Source organism: Garra rufa, chromosome 1 (genome assembly GCF_049309525.1).
Source record: "Garra rufa chromosome 1, GarRuf1.0, whole genome shotgun sequence".
NCBI lineage: Eukaryota > Metazoa > Chordata > Actinopteri > Cypriniformes > Cyprinidae > Garra > Garra rufa.
The window spans coordinates 9,317,133-9,336,722 of record NC_133361.1 but is presented as its reverse complement, the minus strand read 5'-3'; the positions used below and the strand labels follow the sequence as shown (position 1 = coordinate 9,336,722).

Below are 19,590 nucleotides of genomic sequence, written 5' to 3'. Positions count from 1 at the left end.
TTGCAGTGTTTTTTATCTTACAGATGTTTTATTCATGTCACATTGTGAGAAATAACAGTACTGTCTTTCATTGGAGGACCGTGTGTCAGCTCTTAGTTTTAGGCAAGGGGAGGGGCGACAGTGATAGCGCAATAAGCGCATTCCATGAGTCTCTTCAGTGGAAAACGACGAACACATTGTGCTGTATTTCTAGTGGAATCGATAAAGGTATGAGGTCTATTGTTGGGGGGATTTTGTATGAGGGCCGTGGAATTTCTTGCCGGGAGGTGGGCCGGATGTTTCCTTGAGAAGCACACGATGTGATTGGGATAGATTGTAGTTTTGGGTTTTCCTGACGAAAGTTTGGCGGCCGCCGATTGTTTTGAACGATCCCCATATCTCCTGTAGTGGATAAGAAGACCAGCAGTCTATTATCTGCCTCTATGGTTATTGACTTGTGTACATATCAAGTGCCTTATTCCTCGTGGTGTCCTGGTTTAATGTTACTGAGTCTTATCATTCATGTGCGGTGTTTATATTGTTGTATATCGACGACGGCTAAGTAGTTAGTCAGAGTGGTCTTGACATATATTCAGTGACTTTTTTTGGTGTTTATTGATGTGAGATTTGATGCACTTCGGGATCTTTGTACCTTTGGAGTTTGCTGTGTAATGAAATGGTGTATACTTGGTGGGCACATGAATTTTAAGGTGTTGAAACCCTTTCTGCTCGTTAATGACATTGCCTTAGGTAAATTGTGATTTGTCAAACACATCAACTGAAGTATATATTTGATAACCATCTTAACCTGCTGCTTTGCCCTCTTGAGGTTTTAATATTTGTCTCATTGTATAAGAATACAAGAATACAAGCATAGCAGGGGAGGTTCTAGAGGTTCTATAATTTCTAAAAATGCACCAAAATGATCAAAATATTGTAAAACAGTTATCTTTCTATTGTTATATCAGAGTTATTCTTTATGTTCACATTTATCTGTTTTTCATAAGTTACTGAAAATGAAACATTTTTACTTTTATTTAGAGTTGATTGAAGAAATCGATGAGAATGAAGAACTGAGTGAAGCTGAGGAGCAAAGTCAAGCCAAATCTGGAGAAAAACCTTTGAGTTGCAATTTAAAACTACATGAGAGGATTCACTCTGGAAAAAAAAAAAACATACAAGTGTGTGATGTGCAGTATTGTAAGAATAGTAATACTGTTTAAACCGTAAACCTTGATACCTATAAAAATGTATTTACTTTTTTATCAACAAATTCTATTACCTGGAAAGATTCGAAAATTGATTAAATTGATTCAGAATTAATAGATTAAGTATCTTAACCATTCGTCCAGCAAAGTGGTTAACTCCGTATACTTATCAATTCTGAGGTTTATATTATGTTCATGGCCAAGATCATAAATAAACCAAAATATTATGTTAGGACATTTAAAGCTAGGTACGAATATTAATATGACAAGTTCTCACATTCCGATCAATAAGCTCTCGAGTTTTGCTACTAGAGAGAGGGGGTTCATGGGAATGTCAGAGGAGGGGGAGAGGATATCTAACGGGTCACGAAAGTCATACTGGACAGATCCTGTGCCCTGCAGGCTCAGAAAGTGTCTGTGTAAATCGGTTTCATTGTTCATTCCTAATTCAATTTACGGTAATTTTTAAGGTCATGAGTGAGCTGGACATCTCACTGCATGAAAAGGCAGATTTACGTCCCTGTGAATGTCTGGTGACTTCTCTAATCACCGGCAGTAATGGACAATTCACCGTCTGGGAAGTTCCCGTTCTCGGCTGACAGAAACAGTCAGAAACAGACCATGGGTGTGTGGGGAGGGGAGGTGTTTGTGGAGGTACAAGGTGAGAAATCAAATTAGCATATGAATGAAACCACCTTGGATTTTCGACAGTAACTATTGGTTGAAAGCACAACTTTCAACATAGAATGACCACTGTGACTGGCTGAGACATGTGTTGTTATTGGTTAGTCTGGCCAATTATAATAGTTTTGTGTAAACCCCACCCATTAGTTTGTATATGTATATATATATATATTTTTTTATTTTTATTTTTTATTATTCTTTAAAGTTTATAATAAAAATTGTTAAAGATATTACAACTAATATATAAAGGCTATTAGAGAAGGACAACAGACATTTGGGAGAGACATGTTGATAAAATTTAATTTTATTACAAAAGAAAATAAACGAAATGTAGCCAGAGATTGTTTTCACGGCATCACGTTTGTTGTAAAATGTGTTTTCTGCTGCCTCTGTGTTGAATGTATATGGTGACACCCAGTTCTTAGACGTGGCCGATGCAGTGCTGCATACTTTGAACTGGCTTCAAGTCTAGCCTGCAGCTTAGCACACAAATTGCTGAGTTCTTGGCTGCGGAATGATGGAGGTCTCACAATCCACCCCGAGATTCCATCAACGGCACCATCTTGTTCATCTGACATCATGTCCGCTGTGATTCCCCTCCAGAAGTCCACTCCGTCCGCAGCAAGTACACTTCGCCTCGCCTCCAAGAGCTGAAAACACAGCTGTTACATATAATAAGTAATATGTACAGCATTACAATTCATACTAATGGAAAATAATTAAAACCTTTTCCATTAATTAGAATTTAATTCTAATCTCTCTTACCCGCTTCCTTCTCTGGCGACTCCAGGCTGAGGTCTTATTAGCTGTGGCCGCATCTTGCTAGCTCTGGCTGGCAGTTCCGCAAATTTCTGCGCACAGTCTCAAAATATGTCTTGCAGGCAACTAGAAACAAGTGAATGGGTTTGTTAAAAACAAAAATCAGCCAAGCATAAGTACACAAATAATTAACAAAATATGGTGACAACAAAATGTAAAAATTAAATAACTCAGTGAAAAGTACTAACCAACAAAGTCATTACTATCTAGGCCTTCAGTGCGCAATTCCGGGCTCATGGACAGTGCTCCCACTAAATATGAGCTATCAGTCTTATTATATGGTGAGCTTAATCTGTGGAGGCAAAAAGTACTGAGTTAAAACAACATGTCTTGCTTCAGAAATATCAAAATGCATGATAGATTATATCTTTTATCTGTACCCTTGTTCCGGGTTGTGTAGCCGACGGACTGCCTCCAACAAAATACAATTAAAAATGATTTGTTACAAAACTGATCATTACAATGAAAGCAGTGAATTTAATTCGAGTGAAGAAGAATTCAAACTTACCGCGATTTTAGGATTGTGCAGCCGCCTCTTCCTCTTCATTCCCTCTGCCGAGCAGTCGTTTGACTCAAGTCTTCCATAGACTGAACAGTTCGTTGTCACAGTGTTCACAATAACGACGCTGTCTTTTTCTTTTTGGTTTGGAGAGTTCCATTTTCCAAAAATACAATACACATTTTTAGTGCGTCAACTGTTTAAAGTTCTCCGGGCGCTTCCTGGTTACGTCACGCGCATATGACGCGTCTCGGCCAATCCGGTTCTAGGGCATGGTCACATGGCCGATTTGTCCAATCACAGACTGGTTCATGAACGTGACGTGGTCGATTTGTCCAATCACAGACGAGGTCATAAATCAAAGCGCGAAATCTAAAACATATAGATGAAGACGTTCTGCTTTCTTGTAATTTGTTTGCTGCTTTCATTTTTACATTGCTGTTTAGATTTTATTCGCTGCTTACAATGGCGATAACAATACCCAGCATCATGTCTTCCTGTTGAGCGCATTGCTGGACGATGTGTGTCAAATACATCCACGGTGCAATTAAGTAAAACAACAGAAAAAGTTACTATAGTCATGCCACTATGTACAGTGGTTGAGGTCTAAAATGTTCTAATATTTTTTTAAGTGATCATTTGCTTTATTATTTGTAAATTGTATACAATAAAATTATTTTTGTTCTGTAATTTGTTTGGCCTGACTTGGCTTTCATTACTGAAAAGAAAATATAGTTGTTGGTATATTTGTCTAGAAAATATCAATATACCAACAACTATATTGTCTCTATATTTTCATCTATTATGTGTGCGTGCGTGCAGAAATATAGTTGTTATATACAGTATATCTATAGAGATAGATTTTTTTTTTTTTAAAGTGTATATTAACATTTGTGTGTACACATTTAGGTAAACAGCTAAAATAAGGAAAATCCACATTTGTACAAACTACTTTTATATACAGTTTGGTCTATAAAATTAGGCCATAGGCACATTTTGATATTTTAGCTGTTTACCAAAATGATTTCTAGTTATAGTTAGACTTAAAGGCTTAAAGTACACCCTTACAGCTTTATTTACAGGATTAAGATATTTATTTATTTATTTATTTATTTAAGGATTAAGATATCATGATTAAATGATATGTGTTTAAAAAACTGTTTAACATGAAAAATATAATTTTATTGCATGTCGCGGCGTTATGTGTAGTTGGGACACGGTGTAAGCCAACTCCAGATCAGTAGTGAGTCTCCCAAGCCACCCCCCTTCCCCTGGTTTGCATTGTATAGCTCCAGTAATCATTTACATATAAAAGCTACACCCAGGCCAAGGTGACATGAATCATGGGGGGCTTCCACATCAATTTTTGGCAGTTCCCGACAATTATCTGTGCTAACTCCACATTCCTGTGAACAGCCGTTAACCTGAAACTTCTGCGACAATTCACAGTGTCGTTAACTGACGAAAAACCCCTTTTTCATGCAGTGTCTGTTCTTTGGAGGGTCTCAGAGAGGGGGGCGATTTGCTCTTTATCTCTGTTTTGCCGAGATTGAGCCATAGCTGACGATTAACCATTTTGCCTGACGGATCTCTAAACACAGAGCGCTTTCTATTCTTCTGATAATTGCGTTAAGTTTTAACAGTTTAATCCCCTGAGGTCCAGACAAACTGGCATCCGGTGATGATCATGTGATGGTCATGGATCAATTTTATGGCTGGGATTCTAGATTCTCTGGAATGTGGTAATTTCTGCAGTTTGTTTGGTGATCTCTTCGACCAAGATCCTACACAGAACACAAACTAAATTGAAATGTAGTAAGTAGCAGTAGTTGATACAGATTAGAAAGAGGAAAATGTGATTATGTATAAATGGAGTATGTGTGTAAACATCTTAAATGTCTCAGTAAGGTTTCCTACGCAGTTTGGAAATATAGAAATTGATTTAAGTCATTTCCAGGGAAAAAGGCAACTTTGCGCTTATTTTATTCATAGACTACAGTTCATGATTCCTTTAAAAATGATTACATTTGAAATGCTGATCCCTTTAGATTCCCTGTAGACAGCTGTGAAATAATGTAGACTGGACAAATAGTTTTCACAGTGCTTCAAAAGGTACATTTACACAACAATACATTTGGTTTCTTAGCATTTCTTTTCTTAGCATTGTGAAAGGGATCCCCGTTTGTGATATTATTCATATGGACATGTAGGGAAGTATTTACAGTGGTTTTTTTTTATTTATCTTACAGATGTTTTATTCATGTCACATTGTGAGAAATAACAGTGCTGTCTTTCATTGGAGGACTGTGTGTTAAGCTCTAAGTTTTAGGCAAGGGGAGGGGCGACAGTAGTTTCCTTGGAGGAGTAGCCTACATTCTTTGAGTCTTTTCAGTGGAAATCGACGAACACTTGTGCTGTATTTCTAGTGGAATCGATAAAGGTATGAGGTCTATTGTTCGGGGGATTTTGTATGAGGGCTGCTGAACTTCTTGCTGGGAGGTGCGCTGGATTTTCCTTACGACGTACACGAAGTTATTGGGAGAGATAAATTGTAGTTTGGGGTTTTCCTGACGAAAGTTTGGCGGCCGTCGGTTGTTTTCCCGAACGCTTCCTCATGTCCGATAGCGGATAAGAAAGCCAACAGTCCATCTGCAGCAATCTGCCTCTATGTTATTGTCTTGTGTGCATATTAAGTGCCGTAAAGGACCATTAAATCTCAAATCACTGACATCTTTACCACCGTCCATAGAGATCGCTGTTGTCATGGAATAGCGCTATTTGTGTACATCGGCGAACTTTCTACGTGAAGCGTCTGATTAACACGAACAGAGAAGAAACATGAACTTTTCGGTGCGCGTTGTGAAATAGTTTAAAGGTTTTTCTCTACCTCTTAACTCCTGGCTGATGAAGGGCACAAGATAGGCTACTGTTTTAGTTTCATTCTGTGTGGTAAACTTTGAGAGGCTTTAAGTGTTAATTTAGCGATCTCCAGAACGTTTAGTAAGTCATTATCATATATGCAGATTTTCAATATCAGTGATGACCATTTAATTTGTTGATGTTGTTATTCAGAGAGTGTGGTTTGTAGTTACTGTCTTAAGCAGAACATAATGTATTATTACCTCGTTAGTGTTATTGTTTCTCTTGGTTTGCGTACCAGATAAATTCAGGTCTTTACAGTAATTCAGGTCTTTTTTGGTCATTTTATATGTGTTATGTTTTTCTCTCAATTCATATTTATCTAATTTCATATTGCTCTCTAAAAGGAGTTTGTAGTCATTCAGGTAGCACTTTAAAAGAAGTTTGTCAAGTGTTCAAATAATTCATATTATTCAGGCTTACTACAGAGCAGTAAAGCAATTACTTTTAGCCTGTATACTAAAAATGTGATTGTCATACTAATAATTGTGTAGGCCAGTTTGATTGCAAATGTGTGTACATTAGTTTATAGGTTTGTAATGGGCATTTTTACACATTTTGTGGTCAGATGTCTAATGATTGTTTGTATGTTTGTGTTTATGCAGCTCTTGCTGTGTTTTTTGGAAATAAATATTTTATCAACTTCAGTTCCTGGAGAGTAAAGTGCATCTATTCAGCTGGGAAAATGCAATAAAGTTAATCTGCTGATGATCCTGAATGGCTTGTTGAATGAGTGTTGATAGCCTCAGTCCATTAATATTAACAGAGCAGCTGAAAAGACTAATTTCATGCACATGGCTCCTGTTTTCAGCTCATTTATTATGCTGATGTATTCACTGAAATTATTTTTAATGGGCCATTTACAGGACACCTGGCGTTGACATACTGAGGTTATTTGTTTGTTAAAAATCTGTAGATGTATTTCTGTGTTTGGTTTTAACTATTTTTCTTACCATTACTTATATTTGAAAATAAACACATAAATAATATAATCGCAATAAGTGATATTTATTTTATTTTGTCAGATTAGCTCCTCCCATGCTGCGTTCACCTTCAATGAAGCTCCTCCTACAACAATCGCATCATCAGTGAAGCTCCGCCCACAGTAATTCACCAATAAATGCTGGAATATTCCCATCAGTTTACAAGAGCAGACGAGCATCAAATCATCAGGAAGAGCTGAAATCTGCTAAGACTGAGTTTAAGAGGACAGAGAGAAGATGAGAGATCCAGAACCCTGCAGAATCAAACACACTGAAGATACTGAAGAACAAACAGGTTGGTGTTTATGTGTCTTTCTTTATTAATAGTGCTGATGGATATAAAGCTTCAAGCTGATTTAAATTTGCTGTAATAGGAAAAATCTTTAGAGCTCTGCAATAAAAAAAGCATCAAATTATATGACAGGACTCATCTATTTACATCACTTTAAAGTGCTATTTTTAATGGGATAACCAAATACATTTTGTGGTAAACAATTATTTAAAATTAAATAAATACATCAAATTACCATCATAACCAGTAGATGGCAGCAGAGAAGCAAAATACATCATTAGGGGCCAAGCACTGAATGCACCTATTGCATCTTCTTCTTCTTCTTCTTCTTCTTCTTCTTCTTCTTCTTCTTCTTCTTCTTCTTCTTCTTCTTCTTCTTCCACCGCAAGTCTATGGCAGCCCATAGAACCGCTTGTGGGAAAGTTGTATAATTTGGCACACTGATAGAGGACAGTCTCATCTTTAATGATAGCAAGTTTGGACTCTCTAACTCAAACTCTCTAGTGCCACCACTTGTCCAAAGTTTCACTTTCTTTTTGCTAATAACTTTTGAACCGTAAGCCACAAAAATCAAAATTATTATTTTTGTATCTGAATCCTTGGGTCATGCCGAGTTGAATGAATATCAAAATTCAAAAATCGTAAGGTTTAGTTCTCTTACGAGAGGTCTCTCGTACTGCGTAAGATATCTTACGCTAGGTAAAAATCCTTTTCCGCGAGATATTGAAGCCAAAAATTATCCTTACAGCTTGCGCGCCTATTGGCTGCTCTGCGGCAACTGCAGCAGCATATCGAGCGAGGCCTGGCGTGACGCCAGAACCAATGGGGGCATTTCGCGCCCACTGCGTCCCGTCCCGCCAAAATGGGCGTGGTCTAGGCCTATAAATATCGCTCGCAGGCAGCTATTATCTGAATTTTCATCCTTCAAGCGAAGCACACGCATCGCTGGAGCTGGGGAAGAAGCCGCGCCGTCGATCGAGAGCATCTCAGCGGGACGAGTCACTGAAGCTGCTGGCCGCGCCGCCTTCCTTGCCTTCCTGCTGCGCTTTCCGGCGCCTATATCCTTTCTAAACTACAGTGCGTGTCGCCGCTGTGATACACACTGATCACAGGAGAGCAAACCGTCTTTTTAAAGATGCCTTCCTGCGGCTCGCAATGAGGGCGGCTGCCGTTGCCTATGGCGACTCTGAGGACTCGCCTGGCTGTATTCACTGAAGTCACTCCCCCACCCGCCGCGGTGTCGCGCCGTAAACAGCGCCGTGCCCAGCGGGCCCTCTCTTTCGGCCGCCGTCCCGCCGGGCGTGGCCAGAGACCTAGGATTGCGTTAAAGCCTGAGCCTCCAAAGCCATCCTAGCAAAGCTAGGAAAACGACGGTATGCGAGTGCCGCTGTCGCCGGACCCCCACCAAAGTTATTCGCTCGTCCAGTTCAAGAAAATGTGACTGTTCCAGTGTTCTCTGCAGCCAACAAACCGGCTCTGTCGCCCGTTTGCCTGTACACAAAAGCCGTTCTCACGGCTACCCAGATAAATCCCCAAAAGAGTGTATTTTCTGGTGTCCCGGCCACGGCCGATGGTGTTTCATGTGTAGTAAGCATCCCCACTGCCCAGTGCCCATCACTACACACAAGCACAGCCTGTCACACAGGTCCCGCGCACATAAAATCGATTGCGCTTCACACGTGGTAAATGTGCCCGCTTCACAGTGCCCACAGACACCACATTATGCACGTCACACCGTTTCTGTAGAAACGAAACCAGCATGCATTCGCTCTATGCAGGCGAACGTTGTTTGGAGTGTGTTAAATGTGCCTGCTGCCCCACATCCACACACAGACATAATACAGTCCCTCCAGAAATTTGCGATGTTGCGATCGCGCCAATTCACGCCAATTCAGCCAATCCCCGCGATTTATTTGCGGCCTTGCAATTTCATCCAATCACCGCGACTTTACCGCAAATTACCTACAAATATCATTGCGAAAGACCGCGCAAAGCAATTCAGGGCTCGAAATTACCACCATTTTTTTTTTACCACCTTTAATGACTAAATGCATCTTTATGAATTAGGCATATAGCTAATGAAAGAGTTTTGTTTTTGATTTGAATTATTTAAATTATTTCTTTACAGATCCGGATGATATATTACTCTAACCTTTATGAGCAGAAATTAAGTTTCACATCACACCGGCGCTTCCATGTCCTGCAAAGCGAGCTTCAGCATTCACTCTCTGCACAAACGACTGGATATGCGCCTATTATAGCACACATTTAGGTTAAACGATTAAACTAATATTGTGATATGCTTTAAGTTTTAAAATTAATTGAAATCGTGATTACTTGAGAGGGCTAAATTAATCTGCCGCTTGGTCGTTACTTTAAAAAACAAAAACTTGAATTCAACAAGTAAAAAGTGTTCCAAATATATTTCTAAATTTACTTTATTAACTAAATAAACGAAAATAAATGTAATCACTTTGCTATTAAAAATAGCAGCTGTGTAATAGGAAAGAGAAAAAAAGTTCCAGTCGGACTCGGGACAGTAATTCTGATGAGCTGTCGGACAAGGTCCAGGCGAGGTTTTACAAATTTTGGCAACGAATGTTTATTTAATAGCCTATTTAACATTATTATTTAGGCTAGTTACATATTTAAATGTATTATTTATCTGATTTATTTTAGCGTTTTGTAGGCTGCTTGTTCACTGATGTAAGTGTTCAAATAAACACGCATGTTTGTTAATAATGTTTGAGACTCATTTATTTTGGGTTTAAAAATAATATATGCATTTTATATATAGACATATATACACAAACGTCATATATAATGTATATGTAATGTAAAATATAAATACCGCGCCATTTTTTTTCGTTCGTCTTTTATTTAAATTGCCTACCTTTTAGGTGTCAGTAGGCCTAATTACTGTGCTGCTAATTTCTTATTTGGGAGTAATTTGTTTGAACGAATATTCGGTGTTGCGCTGATGCTCTCATCTGTTGACATTTCCGAACGCCTTCCTGCAGTTGCTTTCCCTCTATTTGCACTTTGAATATTGAAAGAGTAGCTTACTTTGATGATGGCTGCATATATTGTCTACACGATTAAGTAAGAGATGTGTTGTTTGTTTTTTGTTATTTATAGGCTACTGCAATTGTTTAAAAATGCAGTGGTTGCCTCTAATTTAAATGGCTGTACCTATAATAGGGAAAATAAACATCTAGTTCAAGTACTCATTTTCCTTCATTCTTGTCCCTTGCTTTAGGCATGAAATAAATATATAAAAAAGGTTTTCAGAATCAGCCCATTTGCTTGTAAAACAATCAGAATCGGGCATGAAGAATCTAGATCGGCAGATAACTAAAAAGAAATTGGGTGCTCGTATTTTTTTTTTTTGGTGCTCCTAACTTTTTGAAACAACAAAACTTCATAACGTTTGTAAAACTAGGTCTGTGGTGGTTTGCTTTTGTCAGTTGTCAGGCAGGCCTTGCGTGGGCAAAGGTGATAGTGCTAGCGAGTTTGAGAGGGGCAGTTTACAAAACAATTTTTCATCAATCATTTATTCCAGTGTTTACCCTACATAGACTTAGCCGTGTCGCCGCGGCAACGAAATGCTAAAAGTCTAAATATTTTACGGGGACAACATGATTTTGTCTTAATTGAACCTGCGCTGCAGCCTCCTGAGGAAGCAGCGATTGTCTGCTGTCAGATCTGCATGTGACCAGAGCGTGCAGAAAGCCGAATTTTAGAATTCCTGTGCTTTGGGGGAGTAAGCTTGCAAAGAACACTTAAATTCATAACATCTTTGTGAAATCTGTCTAAAAAAATCACAACTTTTCCCGCAACTTTTTGAAAAAGCTGCCGCAAAATCTGGCATTTTAGGCCGCAACAATCACAAAAAAATCCCGCGAAATCCTGGAGGGACTGATAATAGTTCCCGCTATCAGCGTGCCCCATGCCTCAAATGTCACGAGCACGCGCTCTGTGCTACAGCACACCGAAACCACTCCGTTACTGAACGAACGGAGCGCGCTATGTATTCATCCTCTAGCTATTCATGCAGACGCATGGGAAAAGCTTCCCAGGGTTTCGAAATGGATGCTGGACATTATAAAAAGAGGTTATTCGCTACAGTTTCACCGACGCCCGCGCCGCTATACAGCGCGTGTCGAGACCACAATACAAGCAGAAGTAGCACATCTACTTCGAGCCGAAGTGGCGAAACTATTGAGCAAAGGGGTAATAGAGCCCCTCTCTCAAGCTCAGAACGAAGGAGGGCTATACAGCATATACTTCCTGGTACCGAAAAAAGACGGGGGTTTCAGAACCATACTAGATCTAAGGCAACTGAACAGAGTGCTTGTGAAGTGACAGTTCAGGATGCTCACGACCAGAAAAATCCTCGCACACGTTCGAAAAGGAGACTGGTTTGTGTCAGTGGATCTGAAAGACGCGTATTTTCAAATACAGATAGCGTCGCGTCACAGGCGTTTTTTGAGATTCGCCTTCGAGGGCCAGGCATTTCAGTACACAGTCCTGCCGTTCGGTCTATCCCTGGCACCCCGTACATTTACGAAGTGCATGGATCCAGTGTTCGTTCCCCTCAGACTGAAGGGCGTGCGCATACTGAACTATTTGGACGATTGGCTGATTCTAGCGCAATCTCGCTCGGTGCTCGTAGAGCACACGACCATGTTACTCGATCACCTCGAGAATTCGGCGCGTCTGTCCCGCTCAAGAGATTTCAGAAAAAGCTGGGTCTCATGGCCTCAGCGTCATCAGTTCTCCAGCTGGGTCTGCTCAGCATGCGCCCACTGTAGTTCTGGCTGAGAGCGTGTGTACCGCGCCAAGCGTGGACGTCCGGTCGACTTTGTCTCACTGTCAATCAGAAGTGCTTCACAGCCCTGAAACCGTGGAAAGCAGTCGACTGGTACCAATCAGGTGTAAGCCTGGGGACTTCCTCGAGGATAAAAGTGGTGCCTACGGACGCATCCCCCTCGGGATGGGGAGCTCTGCTCGAGGGCAGACCGTTTTTCGGCCAGTGGTCAGAACGAATAAAGCTCCTGCACATCAACTGCCTCGAAATGCTGGCAGTAGAGAACGCGATGACGCGCTTCTGTCCCCAAATAAAAGGAAGCCACGTACTAGTCCGATCGGACAACATGTCAGTGGTTTCCTATATAAATAGCCAGGGCGGTCTCAGGTCCAGGAACCTGTACAGGCTTGCAGAACGCATCATGGTGTGGGCTCAGCGCAACCTGCGCTCGCTGAAAGCAGCACATGTGCCGGGGCTCCTAAACATAGGACCAGACAGACTGTCCAGGAACAATGTTCCGGCAGGCGAATGGTCTCTGCACCCACAGACAGTACAGCTACTGTGGAAGAAATTTGGCAGAGCGGAACTAGACCTGTTTGCGTCTCAGGACAATGCTCACTGTCAGGAATTTTTCTCCAAAAGCAGGGACGTACTGGCCCACGAATGGCCCCGCCGTCGCCTCTATCCTCCCAGACCTCCCTCAGTCCCCGTGTGGGACCTTTCTATGGTGCTAGAGGCCATGAAAGGTGGACCATTCGAGCCTTTGCAGACGATTGATGTGAAATACCTGTCTCTTAAGACTGTATTTCTGCTGGCTCTCGCTTCGGTGAAGCGAATAGGGGACTTGCACACACTCTCCGTGGGCGCGACGTGCATGGAGTTTGGACCTAATGACTCTAAAGTCATACTCAAACCCAAGCACGGTTACGTTCCAGAATCCCTCAACACACCGTTTAGGGCACAGGTTATCGCTCTGTCAGCCCTACCGCTCGCTGACGAGGAAACAGACGCGAGCCTCCTATGCCCAGTCAGGGCATTACGAGCTTACGTGTCTCGCTCGTCTGCTTTTAGGCAGACGGAACAGCTTCCAAGGACATGCAGTGCCCGCTAGGTGTCAGAGCACATTCCACGAGGGGCGTGGCCTCATCGTGGGCCTGGTCGAGTGGGATTGCCCTGCAAGACATTTTTACCGTGGCAGGCTGGGCCTCTCCGTCTACATTTATAAGGTTTTACAACCTGGAAGTTCCCGCCTTACAGGCCAGGCTACTGTCGGTCTAGTTAACCAGCAAACTGGTAAGAGACCTATATATATAAATATTTCCCATCAGTTCATGTCGTGCCCCGCCCTCTCTGTATGATGAACTCAGCGTCTGAGCAACGCTGCACTACATGGAAGAGTGTGGATTTGGACCTCCCTCTTGCCGGACTCCCTGTGAGTTCCCTAGATGATTGTGCACTATATGAACCCCTGGTTTCGCCCCTGGGTCTTTTGTGTCAGATCTCAGCATGCACGGCGTTTTACATTGGGTCTCCTAGCGTAAGATATCTTACGCAGTACGAGAGACCTCTCGTAAGAGAACGTACTCGGTTACTAACGTAACCTCGGTTCTCTCTAGAGAGGGAACGAGTACTGCGTATCTTGCCGTGCACGCACACGCTCTGGTTGCTTCGATGATGAAAAACCAGATAATAGCTGCCTGCGAGCGATATTTATAGGCCTAATTTATAGGCCCAAGCCCATTTTGGCCGGTCGGGACGCAGTGGGCGCGAAATGCCCCCATTGGTTCTGGCGTCACGCCAGGCCTCGCTCTATAGGCTGATGCAGTTGCCGCAGAGCAGCCAATAGGCGCGCAAGCTGTATCGCCTGTCTGTATGCTGCTGCAACGCGTTTTACATTATTACAAAATTAAGGATAATTTTTGGCTTCAATATCTCGCGGAAAAGGATTTTCCCCTAGCGTAAGATATCTTACGCAGTACTCTTTCCCTCTTCTAGAGAGAACCAAATTTACGTTAGTAACCGAGTACGTTTTTTTTTTTTCTATAATTAATTGTTTGTAAAACATACTTTTTCGAACTCGTCCTAGACAGTTTGTCTGATTTTCACCAAAATTGGCTCAGATCATCTAGACTATGCTGGCAAAAAGTTATGGAATTCAAGTTGATTGGACAAACAGTTCTCGAATAACGTGCCAATTAATTCTACGAAAAGCGTGCAAAAATGGATGTGAGGCGATTATCTCCGCAATGCTTTGGAGTATTGAGACCAAACTTGGTGTGTCTCATAACAAGCATGACCTGAGTCTACCTGCAGTGTTTCATCACAGTGCCACCTAGTGGTCAGGAGATTTGAAAAATGGCTATTTTTTGCTTATAACTTCTCAATGCTTTGCCAAAAAATCTCAAAACTCATCCCGTTAGATTCGGAGGAGCATGCCGAGTCGAACCATATTCAATTTTCCCAAGTTAGCCATTTTGGGTGTTGGCTATTTTGAATTTAGCTTTAAAATGCTGTATCTTGAAAACGGATTAGTGTATCGTTTTGACATTAATTACAAAAATGTTCGGCACCATGTCCTGAATGCACATACAAATTTTGGGGCCAGCGCCATCTTGTGGTCAAAAGTTTCGAAATTTCAAAAAATGCTAGATAGATTCATTCGGTCATGCTGAGAACACCGATATTAATTTCATCTGATTGTCACCCAATTTGACTCGGATCATCTTCAGACCATGCTGACAAAAAGTTATGGATTTCGTGTCAATATTTAAAACCGTTTGCATTTAACGCATCAACAAATTTGATGAAAAGATGCCAAAGTGCATCTGAAGCTGTATCTCTGAAAATATTTGAGATATTTGCACCAAATTTTGTATGGGGCATTGTCACCTCACTGTGATTACAACACATCAATTTGGTAACAGCGCCACCTATTGGTCAAGAGTAATAACCCATTCATTAACTACTAATTACAATATTTCCAAAAATGCTAATAACTGTAGATAGCATTAGCCTATTGTAATGAAGTCTCAAAATATTCCTTGGGTCATGCTGACAACATAGATAACAATTATGCCACAGTTGGCCAAACTTCCTGTCTGCCATTTTGATTTATGATGAAAACCTACTTTTTCAAACTCATCCTAGACCGTTTGTCTGATTTTTACCAAAATTGAATCAGATCATCTTCAGACTGTGCTGACAAAAAGTTATGGATTTCATGTTGATAGATGAAACCGTTTTCGTACAGCGCCACTACAAATTTTAGGCTTGATGCCAAAATTACTCTGAGGCTTTATCTCTGCAAAGCTTTGACATAATGACACCAAAGTTTGTTTTCACACTAAACACACTACATCAATTTGATAACAGCGCCACCTGTTGGTCAAACGTAATAAGCTATTAAATCATATCAGTAGGCGTTCTTCATTAATTTTCTGTCGTTTTGACTAAAATCATCTTAAAATGGCTTCCTTTCACTCATTGTTGCAGTTGATCTTATGTTTCATGCCATCCTTATCTCCTCATTTTCCCTTTAAATGCTTGGCCCCGTAATTACTGCTTGCAGCTATATTTTTTTATATAAAATTATAATTTGCATGTTAATGTTGTCAATAAAAGTGCAGTTTGTATGCTTCGCTGTCAAATGTGTATTACAGAAAAAAATGGTTTCATATTATTAGTAACAACACTTTTTAATGCAAAACACTAGTAATTTTATGATTACCAAATCTTCTGGTGCTTTTCTGTTATCACTGCGAACAAATGTTGGTCTGGAGCCCTGTAACATTGTTAAATAATTTTGTAGTAAGTAAAGCATATTTATTAGTTCTTCCTATAGAATCATTTAGAATTTTGACCTATAGTGTTTTTAAAAATAATAATTTGAAGATCAATGTACCTCATTTATGGAAAATTTTCAGGGACATATAATTTCTAAAAATGCAGCAAAATGTTCAACATATTGTATAATGGTTATCTTTATGTTTTTATATCAGGGTTAATTTTTATGTCCACATTTGTCTGCTTTTTATAAGGTACTGAAAACGAACCATTTTTACTTTTTATTTAGAGTTGACTGAAGAAATCAATGAGAATGAAGAATTGAGTGAAGGCAAGGAGCAAAGTCAAGCCAAACCTGGAGAAAAATCGTTGAGTTTCTCTCAAAAGAAAAGAAGAGCCAAGAAATCTTTCACCTGCACTCAGTGTGGAAAGAGTTTCTCAAGCAATGCATGTCTTATACGTCACATGAAGATCCACACTGGAGAGAAACTGTATCAGTGTTCACACTGTGACAAGAGATTCAGTCTGTCATCAAATCTGAAAACACATGAGAGGATCCACACTGGAGAGAAACTGTACACATGTGATCAGTGCGGGAAGAGTTTCAGACTAAAAGGACTACTTGCAGCACACATGAGAGTTCATACTGGAGAGAAACCATTTACTTGTAATCAATGTGGGAAGAGTTTTTCACAATTGGGACATCTTAAAGCACACATAAATGTTCACACTAGAGAGAAACTGTATGCATGTGATCAATGCAACAAAGTGTTTTTGAGAGCTTCACACCTGGAGCAGCACATAAGAGTTCATACAAAGGAGAAACCATATCCATGTCATTTGTGTGAAAAGAGTTTCTCACGTCTACAACATTTGAAAGGACATCAGAAAACACACACTGGTGTGAGAGAGTACATGTGCTTTGAGTGTGAGAAGACTTTTACTACAGCGAGCAGTTTAAAACTGCATGAGAGGATTCACTCTGAAGAAAATTCTTACAAGTGTTCACACTGTGACAAGAGATTCAGTTATTCAGGAAATATCAAAGCACATGAGAGGATTCACACTGGAGAGAAACCTTACAAGTGTTCACACTGCGACAAGAGATTCAATCAGTCAGGATATCTGAAAATACATGAGAGGATCCACACTGGAGAGAAGCCGTATCACTGCACTGAATGTGGGAAGTGTTTCAATAATTTATCTTCTCTACACAGTCATACAAAACACAATCACAGCAAGTAGATCATCTTCAGATCCAGCCCTTTCCGGTCTCATGCTGCGTCCTCAACAAATGTGACACAATAATGCATCAAATATCATCTGGATAAATCTGTCCTCCTAACCTGACGTCAAAGAAACATTATCTAAAATTTTCACATTGAATAAACATCTTCAAAACCAGCAGATTCAACTGAGAGATTCAGATCAACTCCCCAAAGAATCTTAATTTTGCTTCATGATATAAATGATATAATTGTGCTTTCTTATGAGTTTTATATAATGTTCAAATGTATATTTAATGCATATTGATTGTAGTTTACTTACGCTTTCATAAAGGAAAGCTGTTATTGTTCAGGAAGCTGAAGAAGATTCTGTAACGCTTTAAGAGAGCTGAGATTTTTTTTTAAATCTTTTTATTCACTGTTGTTTTCAAATGTCTGTTTGTCTACTTATGATGAATTTAGAAACACAGAAGCAAGATATACTGTCATGTAGCTTTGTAATTGATCCATTTTGCTTCTCTTGTAAAAAGTGATGATACTGGAACCTGGTATTAAATGGGCCTTTTTTGTTAAAGAAAAACTGATGTGCAGTATCCATAAGAATAGTAATACTGTTTAAATTTTGATACCTATATATTTTTTTTTTTTACTTTTGATATTTTATCAACAAATTTTATTACCTGGATATTGTATTTGCATACAAAATGTTTTTGCTTATTAGGCTTTCTAAATATCTCAATAAAGCTTTTGAATTGAATGCATTTATTGTCATTGATTAGATGCAGTAAAATACAAACTTAGAGGAGCACTGCTTCTGACTGGTGTTAAAAACAAATATAAAGTATAACCACAGACAATAAATAAAAATATATAATATACAATACAATAAAAAGGTAAATACAACAAATGACTGTATCATAAAACTGCACATTGAGCAATCTGATATGAATGATTTAAGAAATTTTCAGGAAATGCGTGGAAAAGGCAACTTATTTCATTCATATATTGTTGTTAATGATTCTTTTAAAGTGTTGAATTTGAAATGCTAATCCCTGTAGACAGCTGTGGAATAATGTAGATTAGACAAATAGTTTTCACAGTGCTTCAAAAGGTACTTTCAGCTGCTTTCATTGTGGAAACACTTTCATGCTTTCATGTTTATCTGATCACCCCTAGTGCATCCAAGAAGTCTCAGTAGAACACAAACACAGATTTTTTACTTAAACTATTGCAGTCTGTCAGTCATATAATGGCAGTCAATAGTTTCCAAATATTTGACAGTAAAAAAAAAAAAAAATAATTAAACCCTGCAGCTTGTGACGATACATTGAGGTCTTAAGACACATAAAGGTCGGTCTGTGCAAGAAACTGAAATATATTTATATCAACCAGAACATTGTTGAAACACAAAGAGCCAAATTCCACAAAGAGGGCCAAGAAAACATGGATGATCATAAATCAGATCCTAGCACAAGCCACCTTGGGAGTAAACCTAAACAAACAACTCTTTCACAGCTTCAACAGCATTAAAACAAAAGAGCACTTATTGATCACAAAAGAGATTGACAAATTTGGGGCAAGTAACCAAGATTAATGCTCAAAGATTTGCACAGCATGACCAACACATGTAAATCCATGATGGAAATGATGACCTAAATACTTAGGACCTAGGAGACAAGAACCAGACTGAGATTCCTCCTAGACCACTTTGACCTTTTGTTCCTCACGGAACACTCCCTCACATTCACAGAACAACACAGAGACTGTATTTTACATTAATAAATAGATCAGATCCACCAAAATGATGTTAAAATGACTAATGAACAAATGTCATTTAATTTTAAACTTTATACCTTGTGTGACATGTGCTGATCACTGATTGTGTATGTGATGTTTAAGAACTTTTGTTCACAGGTTTCTTTTTCATAGGTTTGGTATCTTTGTGTTTGAGAATTCTGTCCCCAGATAATGTAATCAGCACTGTTTATTTTGACACCCAATTCTGATTTAGTTTTAGTTCTAGTCTTTGGAGTAAAATTCCATTTAGTTTTAGTCTTAGTCTGGTTTTAGTCAACTAAATATCACAAGACTTTAATCTAATAGGTTTAGTTACAGTGTAATGCATTTCTCTAAAATTTCCAAATTCATAAAACGTTCCCAGGGAAAAAAATCTATTAACATAGTAATATGAACGATATGAAGGTTTAAACATGCAATATAGACACAGATTAACTGCTGTGACACATAACATGCCTTTATATTAAAATGAAATAAAACAATTCCTCAAAGTAACAAGACTATGTGTCCTCCTTTGAATAAAACTGTTAAATAAAATTACCAATTTTATCCACCTTATTTTTCCAAAAAAAGTGGGCGCAGTCATTTGCA

General features: G+C 39.4%; 1 protein-coding gene across 1 annotated transcript; it reads left to right on the top strand.

The window, feature by feature from the left end:
- Positions 1–5,556: 5,556 nt before the first annotated feature.
- Positions 5,557–17,959, top strand: LOC141329480 (uncharacterized). The gene is made up of 3 exons (XM_073835468.1): positions 5,557–5,629; positions 7,134–7,386; positions 16,266–17,959. The coding sequence occupies exons 2-3, from the start codon at positions 7,329–7,331 to the stop codon at positions 17,219–17,221; spliced, it is 1,014 nt and encodes a 337-aa protein (XP_073691569.1). The 5' UTR covers positions 5,557–5,629; positions 7,134–7,328; the 3' UTR covers positions 17,222–17,959.
- Positions 17,960–19,590: the final 1,631 nt, after the last annotated feature.

Coding starts and splice junctions, on each gene's coding strand:
- LOC141329480 (XM_073835468.1), top strand. CDS start 7,329: ATGAGAGATCCAGAACCCTGCAGAATCAAACACACTGAAGATACTGAA. Junction 7,387..16,265: donor AGATACTGAAGAACAAACAG/GTTGGTGTTTAT, acceptor CTTTTTATTTAG/AGTTGACTGAAGAAATCAAT.